Here is a 12,482-nt window from a genome sequence, read left to right as displayed (position 1 = left end):
ACATCTATTGAAATCATAATGTTTTTGTCCTTGATTCTGTTGATACGATCTTTCACATTGATTTTTTTGCATATGATGAACCATCCTGGCATCCCTGGGATAATTACCACTTGGTTATGATGAATGACCTTTTTACTGTTGTGTTGAATTTGGTTTGCTAGTATTTTATTGAGGATTTTTGTATCAGTATTTGTCAGAGATAATAGCCTTTAGTTTTGTTTTCTGGATGTCTTTGTCTGGTTTTCGTTTCAAGCTAATACTGGCCTCATAGAATGAGTCTAGAAGTACTTCCTCCTCCTCTTTTTCACCATAGTTTGAATATTACGTGTTTAAATGTTTGGTAAAATTCAGCAGTGAAGCCATCAATGTCTTGGGCTTTTCTTTGCTGGGAGACATTTTACATCTTTGATCTCATTACTTTTTATTGGTCTGTTCAGGTTTTGGATTTCTTGATTCAATCTAATTTTGAGTTTGGTTTGCTTTTCTAGTTCTTTAAGATGTATTGTTACTCTTTTTTTGATATAGGTGCTCATTGCTGTAAACTTTATTAGTACTGATTTATCTGTATCCCATAAGTTTTGGTATGTTGTATTTCCATTTTGGTTTCAAGAAATTTTATAACTTCCTTATTAATGTCTTCATTGACGCACTGATCATTCAAGAGAATATAGATTAATTCCCTTGTGTTTTTTATAGTTTCCAGAATTCCTCATTACTGATTTCTCAATTCATTCAACTGTGGTCAGATATAACATGCTTTACATTTCAGTTTTTTGAATTTAAGACTTGTTAGGCCACAAAACATATGACTCATCCTTGAGAATCCTCCATGTGGTGATGAGAAGAATGTACACTCTGCAGCTGTTGGTTGAACTTTTCTGTAAATATTTATTAGGTACATTTGGTCTGTAGTACAGATTAAGTTCAATGTTTCCTAGTTGACTTTTTTTTTTTTTTTTTTTTTTTTTTTTACCTGATTATGTCCAAGGCTGAAAGTGGGGTATTGTGGTTTCCAGCTCTCTTTAGGTCTAATAATGTTGCTTTATATATCTGGGTGCTCCAGTGTTGGGTACGTATAATTTACAATTATATCTTATTGCTGAATTGATTCCTTTATTATATGTTGATCTTTGTCTTTTTATAGTTTGTCTTGAAATGTATTTTGTCTAAGGATAGCTACTGCTGTTGACATGGAATATCTTTTTATATCCCTTAATGTTAAGACTGTGGCTTTGTAGGTAAAGCGCATATTTCTTGTAGGCAACAGATTGAGTCTTGGTGTGTGGTTTTTTGTTTTTTGTTTTTTTTGTTTTTTTTTTTTGGTTTTTTTTTGGTTTTTAAACCATTCTGTCCCTGTCTTTTGATTGGAGAGTTTATTTCATTTACATTGTTTTATTGATAAGAACTTACTCCTCCTACCATTTTGTTATTTTCTGGTTGTTTTGTGGTTTTCCCTTCCATCCTGACTTCCTTTTAAGTGAAGAAGAGTTTTCTCTAGTGGCATGTTTTTATTTCTTGCTTTTTACATTCTGTGTATCTATCTTCTTATTTGAGGCTACCATGAGGTTTACAAACACTATAACCCGTTATTTCAAACAGACAACCTTGGTTGCATAAACAAGAAAGCAAAGAGAAAACTAATTAAAAACTCTATACTTCATCTCTTTTAATCTTTTCGTTGTTTCTGTTTATATCTCATTATACTGTTGATGTCTTAAAGTTATTATGGTTATTTTTGCTTAATAACTAAAAGTCTGATTTTTTTTAGTCTTATTCAAGATGCGAGTAGTTCATACACCACAATTACAGTATTATAATAGTTTTGTGTTGGTCTGTACTTAGTTTTATGCCTTCAGATGGTTTTTCTGGCTAGTTAAGGTCCTCTTCTTTCCAGTTGATAAATTCTCTTTAGCATTTCTTGTAGAACAGGTCTGATGTTGATGAAATCCTACAGCTTCTGTCTTGGAAGGTCTTTTTCTTGGAAGGATATTTTCACTGGATGTACTATTCTAGGATAAAGGGCATTTTCCTTCAGCACTTTAAATAAGGCATGGCACTCTCTTGGCCTGTAAGTTTTCTGCTGAGAAGTCTATTACTAGTTATGAAGCTTTTTGGAATGTATCTTTTCTCTTGCTGCTTTTAGGATCCTTTCTTGATCCTTTACTTTTGAGAGTTTGATTATTAAATGTCTTGATGTAGTCGTCTTTGAGTGTTCTACAACCTCTTGTATTTGAATATTGATATCTTGTCTTAGCTTTGGGAAGTTCTATTATCTCTTTGAATGAACTTTCTACCCTGATCTCTCTCCCTCCTATCTAAGACCTATAACACTTAGATTTGTCCTTTATAAGCTACTTTCTAGATTTTGTGGGTATGCTTGCTTTCTTGATTTTTTTTTTTTTTTTTTTTGTCTCCTATACTTTCAATTAGCCTGTCTTCAAGCTCACTAAACCTTTCTTCTGGATTAATTCTGCTGTTCAGACTCTGATGCATTCTTCAATGTCGATTTTTTTCGATGCCAGAATTTCTGCTTGATTTTCAAAACATTATTTAAATCTCTTCATTAAATTTATCTGATAGGATTCTGAATTTATTGTGTTACCTTGGATTTTGTTGAGCTTCCTCAAAACAGCTATTTTGAATTGTGTCTGTGAAGGTCATGTATCTGTTACTCCAGAATTGGTCACTGGTGCCTTTTTTTTTAGTTCTCTTGGTGAGATCATGTTTTCCTGGATGGTCTTGATGCTTGTGGATGTTTGTCTGTGTATGGGCAAGTCTGTGTATAAAGAGTTGTGTATTTACTATAGTATTCACAATCTGCTCGTTTGAACCCATCTTTCTTGTGAAGGCTTTCCAAATATCGAAAGAGAATGGAGTGTTGAATATAAGTCTTTTGGTACTACAGCCATATCTGTATTAGGGGGCACCCCAAGCCAAGTAATGTTTTAATTCTTGTAGACTAATACCCAAGACCACCAAGGTGGGACCTCTAAGATCCAAGAGAATTTTCTAGATTACTCTTGTTCTCTTCCCTTACTCTCCCCCACCTTCCGCACCTCCACAGGAGTCTGTCTCCATGCTGAGCTGCTTGGAGCTGGGGAAAGGGATGACATAAGTACTCCTGTTACCACCACCATTGCTTCTGTGCTGTGTCAAACCTGAAGCCATCATAGCACTGGGTCTCACCCAAAGCAACCACTGCCTAATGATGGTGTTTAGTCAGTGTCCAAGAACTTTTAAGACAGCAGGTGGTAAATCCAGCAAGGCTTGTGTCCTTCCCTTCAGAGCAGTGAGTGCCCTTGAGGCCCAGGGCAGGTCCAGGATTGCCATCTAGGTGCCAAGTCCTGAAGTTGTATCTTTATGAATCTATTTGGTGCTCTATTCTACTGTGGCAGAGCTGGCACCCAAGCCACAATACAAAGTTTGTCCCATTCTTCCTGTCCCTTTTCATAAGCAGAGGAATCACTCAAGGTCCAAGAGCTTTTTAGTTAAGTAGTAGTAAATGCTGCCAGGCCTGGGTCTCTTCCTTCAGTGCAGTGGGTTCTCCTCAGGCCCCAGGTGAGTCCAGATATGCCATCCAGGAGCCAAGGCCTGCAATCGGAGACCCCAGGAGCTTGCTTGATGATCTACCTGATTGTGGTTGAGCTAGTACCCAAGCTGCAAGACAAAGTGCACTCTATTGCCTCTCCTTTCCAAAAGCACAAGGAGTATATCCCCACGGCAACCACACTTGGGAATGTCCTGGGCCACACCCAAAGATAGCTTGGCTCTGAGTCTTACCCAAGACTTGGTGAATACTGCCTGGCTACTGCTGCTGCTTATTCCAGACCCAAGGACCCCTTTAGTCAGCAGGTGATGAATTCTACCAGGACTGGATTCTTCCCTTGAAGGTAGCAAGTTCCCTTCTGGCCCAGGGTGTATTTAAGAATGTCACTCAGGAGCCCAGGCCTGGAATGGGGGGATCTCAGGACTCTGCCTGATGCCTCATTCTACTGTGTTTGAGCTTGTGTCTAAGTTACAAGACAATGTCCTCTTTACTGTCCCTATCCTCTCAAGTGGAAGGAAGCAGTCTCTCTCAAAGTTGTCAGCTGCACTGCCAGGGGTTTAGAGGATGGGGGTGGTATAAGCACTGGTGTCTTACTAGGTTGTGTGCTCACCAAGTCCCCTTACTTTGAGTCTGGCGCAGCACCAAGACTTGCCCAGGAATTGCAGTTTTTGTAGCCAGGACTCCCTTTGAAGTTTATTTAGGATCCCAAAGTGCTTGAGCTCACAGCGGTGAGACTAGCTGGAACTCAGGTTCTAACTGCTGAGATGGGTGATAAGCTCCCTGGATAGGGCTGGTCTGAAATATTTCCTCCACGGGCACTTAATGAACTCTGCCCTGTGTTGCTTCCCACTGTGACAGGGCAGCACTGGGTTCCAGTGCTACATCCCACAATCCTGCGTCCTCCCTCCTGCAAGCACACAGATGGTCTACATGTGACATGGTCTCTGCCAGGGGATGGGGGAGGGGTGGTGTTGGCAATTTGTAACTGTCTTTCCTACCATCTTCAGTGCCTCTTTCCTTGATATGATATTAAAATCAAGTACTGTGATTTGCTCACTTGATTTTTTTGGTTCTTCTGTAGGTGTGTGCTTGTGTGGATATCTGTTCAATTTGGTGTTTCTGTAGCAGCGGTAGCGGGAAAGATGATTGCTGGAAGGTTCTGTTGGACCGTCTTGTTCTTCCTTCCTCCTAGTAAAGCTACTTTTTAAAAATTCTAGCATGTTAGGGTTTTGTGTTCTTTTTCCCATGGAATTTTAAAATGGATCTATTTGAGAATTTCAAAAGAATAACTCATAGTTAATTTTTAAGTATATATGTGGCTAGATTCACAAAGCTGGGTACACAGGGACTGGTTGACTGACTGCAGGGATCATTGTTGTCTGTGTGAAGTACCCGGGCATTGACAGGTCTTGTCATTGAAATGGCTACCTAGTTGTAGGAATAGTCTATGATCCTATGTCTTTAATCGTATAAGTTTCAGGGATGTCTTTTGCCTGGAAACCAGGGATTTTCTTGACTTGTGTGAAATTCAAAGTTTATGTGTGATCCAAGAAGTACATGAAAAAGAGAACAGTCACCCAAAGGCTAATATTAGACCCATCACCTAACATTTTTTGGAAAGTATTTCTTGATCCCAAGGCTTGAGTGTTCCCACTGTTCATGTTCTTTAGTCCTTTTTAATGCTTCTATGTAATAGTACCTTTTAGGAATATTTTCTCTGCTGGACTCTAAGTTCTATAGGGTCTGGGCCTGTGTCTAAATCAGGATATGATTTAGTACCTAGCTCAGGTTTATTCATGTTCAATATGTCTGTGACTGATTAAATAAGGGATTTCTAGATAACTTAGGTGATGAAAAATCTGGGAATTACCTCATGGGGATTGTAGGGTTTTAACCAGAAAACGATTTGGTGAAATATGATAAAGACAAATGTTTGAAAGATAATCAAATAGTAGATTATAAAAGGACAAGGAAGGCAACATAAGATTTGAAAGAACAAGAACCCAGAATTAGACAGATCTGAGACACAATTTTGGCTTTACCCCATTCTAGTTTCATGACAAACAGCCACATACTTAACCTCTAAGTGTCTCATGTAAGATGAGTATGTTACTGCTAATCTCAGAAATGCCACAACGGTTGTGAAATCCACTCACTTAACAGTCTCTCTCGTGAGTATTTACTTCAAAAATGTTAAACATTATTTATTGACTATTTTTCCTTAGTATAATTCCTGAGCCAAAGAACTTAGTAAAATTGATGAAAAGCTCTCACAGGCTTGTTTCAAACCTAATTAAACCTGATATTCCTAAAATTTGAGTTATCCAGTAGGAGCATAGGTCATTCTGAATCAGCATGCCAAAAGTGTATGCACAGCAAGCATGTTCTGAGTGATGAGGATGTTGAATACTCTGACTGTATATTCCAAGAATGGTTAAACTTTATGTACCCACCCAGGTAGATGTGTGTGGTCTTTGCTGCTTTGCGTATTTACTTTTCCCTTTACCCCTAACTGCCTGATCATTCCTATTTTTTTCTCTCCTTCACAGAATCTATATTCATTTAAGTGAATTAATTAGATCACTTAGGCTATAAATCTCCTATCTTGCTATTCAAAATAATTCAAATAGACTTGATCTATGATCAAATTTTTAAATTTTTTTTTTTGTCATTTGAACTTTCCTTTTTTCATCCATCATCTTTGGTAGATAATTATACACATTAATTATCCTTAAATATAACTTTAGTTTTCAAAAGGCAGAATCGTGAAAATATCATTGGAAGTGTGCTTTGTTACATTGAGTATATATTTTTTTATTTCAGTTTGGGAAGCAGCATATAGAGAACCTCTTCAGTGACCTACAGGATGGGAGACGCCTCCTAGACCTCCTCGAAGGCCTGACAGGGCAAAAACTGGTATGTGACTTAATTTTAAGAAAGTTAACTTCAAACTTAGTAGAATTTCAGACCAGAAACTGAAAACATAGTTATATGAGATCTAGTAAAATTAATTTACTAAGTGCTGATTGAACTAGCAATACCTATTCCTTTTAGTAAAGCAACCTCATAGGATTTTCATTTGGCATAGTCTACCACCTGCAGAAAAATAAGGTAAAAATTTCAGTAATACAATTTATATTAATAGATATTACTCAATTTTACTACTTGGTATCTATCTTATCAAATATCTTAAGGCTTTTATACATAATGACTTGAAAAATTATCTTTGTACTTTTGTGTATTTTGAAGTTATTTTACAATGAACCTGTATTTATAAATGTGGGGATAGCATAATAAAGTACAGGCATTATAGTGTAATACGTGACAGCATATGTGATGAGAATATCACTTCCTCCTGAACTGTTATCTTGTCTAATTTCACAGAATTCCTGTGAAGATACATGATTGATATACACAGTTACAGATCAATTAATTCATGCTGATCAAGATCTTACGCTGGGGGTGGGGGGGAGAACAACTCAAATTGAAATCCCCTGAAATAATCTTCTTAGATTGCTATTCTAAAAAGTAGAGTTTAAGTCCCCAGTCTACAGTCATAAATAACTGTCCTACCTATCAAATTCTGCTAAATTATTGCCTTCATCTCTTCTCTTTGCCCTTCATTACAACTCCCCAGCACATGCACAGACACGCACAGACACACACAGATTTTGTTTTATTATACAAACTGAAGCTGTCGTCCAAAGTCAATTAGCAAAAATGCTATCTCCCCCAACCTGCTTCCTATAACTCTTAGGCTAAGCCACTTTTTTCTCAGTATATACTGTCAGGTATCTCTGGGTTTTTGCCTATATTGTTTTACTTGCCTCCATTTCTTTCTGTACTTCTGTCTACCCAAACAGTCTCCCAGAAACCTTGATTTCCCCTCAGTAAAGCTTTTCCCACATTACCTTTGCTGATTTTTTTTTTCCCTCTCAAATTCCCCAGAATGCCCATTTTGTCTTGTTTTTAGTGTATGACTGACATCCCTCCTCAATTAAATCCTGAAGTCCTATAGAGAAGAGACATCCCTTATGCTTTCATTTATTATCTTCAAGTATGTGAGATTAATATTAAAACTGATATATTTTCAAGAAGTCTGAACTTGTACTAATATAAGAACAACTTGATGACATATTGAAATAATAACTTCAGTCAAGGGAAAAATCAGATTTATTGCCTTATAGCTGAACTGTTTGCTTTGAGCCAATTTGAGGTCATCGTGTAAACTTAGTCTTAATTTCACTAGTTAGAGATACATTTGTGTATAATAAATCTCCTATGTGAACAATTTACATATATATGGATATGTAATATATTTATAGAAATCAGTGTGTCTCTGTGTGTATATCATTTCTCCTGAATTCTGGAGTCAGTCCTACTTTCCGTTACCGAATACTAGAAGTCCCAGTGTCTTCCAAATGTTCATGAAAAATCTTTCAAAGATTATGGCTTACTCAGCCTGTCCTGGCCCTCTGTATGAGTCTGTTGTCTCTTCACTTCCAAGTATATCTGCATAATCACTTCTCCTGTGCTACAATCCTTCCTGGTCATTTTCCTGACTGAGTCAACCCATGTATCACCCAAAGAAATTTTGTTAGAGTTAACACATTTCATACAGACATAATGTTTAAGATAATTTCAGATCCTTTTGTCATTCATAAGCATGATTTGGGTGTTTATACTCAGATTTGAGATATGCCTTCCTCTAAACTTAGGATGTTGGCACACTACCCATCTGATATGAAGAAAAAATAATTTTGGCAAAATTAAAAAATCCACATGATTTTCATTTATGCACATACATACATAGACACTAATACAAAATGAACCTAATTAGTAATAGCACTAAAGAAAAAAGTATCAAACAAAATATCCATGAGATTGGCCAGGTAGGGAAAAATCACCAAACATTTACACATGCCAGTATAGATTACATAATTTCAGATACTGCTACTAACAGAATTCATACACCATTGTTTGTCCTAATCACAGACCTGTCAGCCATGGTCTGAGGATCCTGCCTTTCCCATAAAGCAGAATCACCTCTCTAACGAATGCTTCCAATCCCACGACTCCAATTCTGTATACCTTGTCCTGAATTCTACATTTCTAGAGAGATACATCTTCTACTCCTAATGGGAGTCATGTATACTATTGGACAGAAATTTTTAGTATTCTACTCAGAAGCATCTGCATTTGGATTATTGGCTCAGAGCATCCCCAGGGTTAAAAGGAAGGTACTTGCCTTACAATCATAAAATAGGAAATACTCCTCAAGGAGACTCTAATAGGGGCAGATTTTAAGTTCCCACTTCAGGATCAGAAACTGCAGCTTTTTAAAAGAGACTATCTTTGGTTCTAATACATTATGCACATGTGCACATTTAATGTGAGTATGATATACAAAGGAGAATGTTGCTAAATCTTATGACTATAATTACGTAAGTGATTAAAAGGAAATATATGGCTTTTGTCTACTGGGCAGAGGATGGATCTGAGTAATTATTTTCAAAACTTTAAGTCCTATAATTACCATTAAACTTGTGTGCTATCTGTATATACATAAGAAGATTGGTTATTTGCTGCTTTTCTTTCACACTTTTTGTTTTTTTTGGATGGAATCTTATTCTGTCGCCCAGGCTGGAGTCAGTGACATGATCTTGGCTCACTGCAACCTCTGCCTCCTGGGTTCAAGCAATTCTCCTGCCTCGGCCACTACAGGCATGTTCTACCATGCCTGGCTAAGTTTTGTATTTTTAGTAGAGATGGGGTTTTACCATGTTGGCCAGGCTGGTCTCGAACTCCTGACCTCAAGTGACCCACTTGCCTCGGTCTCCGAAAATGCTGGGATTACAGGTGTGAACCACCATGTCCGGCTGTTGCTTTTTTTTTTTTTTTTAAATGTCTTTCTATGGCCTTATTTTTCTTCCTCTTTTTGGTGGAAAGTGGGGAAAATATCAGAATATAAACCAATATCATTCTAACATTCTTGGAGGAAAATCTAAGAGGTAAAAATGGAGATTCTGGTTCATAAGGTTAGCCTTAATGTTTTATGAAATCAAAGGAATGAGATACCAATACTGTGTTATAAAGGATATCAGGCAAGTCACCTTGGAGAGGAAGATGGCTTTAGCTTAATTTGGGTTGTTCAGCAGGCAGTGCAAATGGTAAGGAGTTGTAGGGTAAGGAACTACTTGAGAAAGACCAGGAGTATTGTTGGAAAGTATAGGAGTTAAATGCAAGACATAGAAATAGATTATTTGTTTGGTACATACACAAGGTAGGTAGAGAAGAAGGAAATAAATTTGCAAGACTTGGGCTCTACAGACACAGACAAAAGTTTGGGTCCTGGCTCCATCAATGATTAGTTATATGGTAATCTATATATTGGATATTTTAACCTGAGGTTCACTTCTGTACAACGGGGATGAAACTAACTGCCTTGCAAGACGGGGATTAAAGGTAGTGCATTCAAAGTACTTGGCACATACTACAAAATCAATAATATTAATATTGTACCAAATATGTGTGACAAGCACCAATCTAAGTGCCTTATGCATATTAACACACTAAATCCTCCCAGAAACCATATGTACAATGGTTTGAGCAATATGAACAATAACTAGTGCCCTGGACAAGGTCTGGATGCTGTGAGACAGCATGCTTCATGTTTGAGTGAGGGCTTTGGCCCCAAATGCAGAGAAGAAAGTATCTCAAATTCTCTTGTGAATCAGAGCAGTTCTTATTGAGAGCACATGTTGTAATTTGTGTATGCCTCTTGCTAATATTTTTATTAAGTCCATTCTTAACAGATGAGAAAACTGGTATACAGGGAGATTAAATTTTTTACATAGGTCACACAGCACAAAAATGGCAGAGCTGAAAATTGAACCCAGACAGCCAGCTTTGTAGCTCTTGCCCTTAACTGTTAACTATAATCACCCAAATGTTTAGATGAGAACTTTGCAAGTGGTTTGCATTGGCAGTGGGCTTACTTCAGGAACATCATTGTTGACGATATGCAGGAAGGATGAAACAAATGGTGAGTGAGAAGAGAAGGGAATGAGGTTATATTTTTCTGGGCAATAGCTAATAAGGGCTTGGTAGTAAGGTGAAAGAAATGAAAATAAAAAGTAAATACAACAGGTATCATAATGGTAGAATTTCTAAAACTCTACAACTTAATAAATGAGTTAATTTGTATATTGCAATGAACTATGCAGATGTTGGTTTAAAAATTACAGGATAAGATACAACTCTTGGGCTTGAATAAAATTAGGGAACCAAAGATGATTGAGGTTTAGAGCTTCAATGACAAGGACAATTAAGGTAATCTTTGCAGAAAAGGTTTATTTAACCCTATTTGGCATTATATAATTTTGCTAGAGTCAAATTTTCTTTAAATTTTCCTGAAAAGTTTGGGAATTAACTTGTATTTCTATCTTACTAGAAGATGTTTTTATTCATGCTGATGTTTCTCTCATTGGTGGTCATGCAGTAATCCCCAACTGAGCTGTAGAATGAAGGAACAATCATACCAAAATAGCCTTTGTAAAGAAAAAGTGTTGTCATTCTTACAGAGTGGTTGGTTTATGCTAAAAATCTACCAGGCCAAGGACGATTAGCCCAAAGTATTTAGATTCATGATATTAATGCCTCACAGGCTGTGTTCATTTACAATATTCAAACTTAATAGTGAAATTCATAAATGGTTTCATTTCTAGTAGATTATCGGTCTCTGCTGGTCAGTGAACACTGTTTTGTCTTGTTCGCAGCCAAAAGAAAAAGGATCCACAAGAGTTCATGCCCTGAACAATGTCAACAAGGCACTGCGGGTTTTGCAGAACAATAATGTAAGTAGTGCCCTGGACAAGGTCTGGATGCTGTGAGACAGCATGCCTCATGTTTGAGTGAGGGCTTTGGCCCCACATGCAGAAGGAAGTATCTCGAATTCTCTTGTAAATCAGACCGGTTCTTATTTGAGAGCACATGTTGTAATTCGTGTATGTCTGATTGTGGCTAATATAATTGAGGAAGCAAATGCATGCTGCCACAGAGGGAAGGGAAAGGCATAGACCAGGCCTGATAGGCTGCTCTCTGTTTTCAGATTTTACTTCATGCAGCTGTGTTTGGACAAAGTCCTGCAGTGAACTCGGTTTCTTTTTCTTTTTCTTTTTCTTTTTCTTTTTTTTTTTTTTGAGATGGAGTCTCCCCAGGCTGGAGTGCAGTGGTGCGATCTCGGCTCACTGCAATCTCTGCCTTCCGGGTTTAAGCTATTCTCCTGTCTTCCTGTCTCAGCCTCCTGAGTAGCTGGGATTACAGGCACATGCCACCATGGCCAGCTAATTTTTTGTATTTTTATTAGAGACAGGGTTTCACTATGTTGGCCAAAGCTGGTCTCGAAGCCTGACTTCAGGTGATCCACCTGCCTCAGCCTCCCAAAGTGTTGGGATTACAGGCGTGAGCCACCATGCCCAGTGAACTCAGTTTCTTATAGCAGTGCTCGGTGCAACACATGGATTTTACTATACCAAATATTGATATACTAAGTGTGGTCAAACCTGATAATGACGTTTGTTTAAATCAAGCCAACACTTATTAAATGTTGTCTACAAGCATATAAATTATACAGAAACATCAGTATTTTTTACTTGGGGGAAGAATGACAGATTTGTTTTCTATTTTTGGTTTATATTTAACTGGATTAAAATATGTGTGTTGTATTAGAAGTAATCACAGCTAAACCAAGTAGGCAGGTGAGAGTTCTAATCTCCTCTGAACCACTTGGTGGTTCTTCGCCTGTGTCATGGCATTGGAGGCAGAGTCCTCCTTTCTTATTAACATCCTAAAATCTGTCTAATCGACCAATACATTCACCAGGCACTTAGTAGATCCCTGATTACATTACCCTTCTCTTTCAAAGATAAACTCA

The 12,482-nt window shown here is 37.5% G+C and overlaps 1 protein-coding gene and 1 non-coding gene across 2 annotated transcripts in view; both read left to right on the top strand.

Annotated features, from left to right (window-relative positions):
• The window catches only part of DMD (dystrophin), a 2,044,437-nt gene that overhangs the window by 361,323 nt on the left and 1,670,632 nt on the right, over positions 1–12,482 (top strand). Inside the window, exons 3-4 of the mRNA XM_025371836.1 lie at positions 6,371–6,463; positions 11,326–11,403. Coding sequence (XP_025227621.1) covers positions 6,371–6,463; positions 11,326–11,403 — 171 coding nt within the window. The remainder of the gene's footprint in view (positions 1–6,370; positions 6,464–11,325; positions 11,404–12,482) is intronic.
• Positions 8,193–8,291, top strand: LOC112616774. The gene has a single exon (XR_003117789.1). It is a non-coding gene; the product is annotated as a small nucleolar RNA U13 (small nucleolar RNA).

Source organism: Theropithecus gelada, chromosome X, assembly GCF_003255815.1.
Source record: "Theropithecus gelada isolate Dixy chromosome X, Tgel_1.0, whole genome shotgun sequence".
In the NCBI taxonomy this organism is placed as follows: Eukaryota; Metazoa; Chordata; class Mammalia; order Primates; family Cercopithecidae; genus Theropithecus; species Theropithecus gelada.
This window is presented reverse-complemented; position numbering and strand designations above follow the sequence as displayed.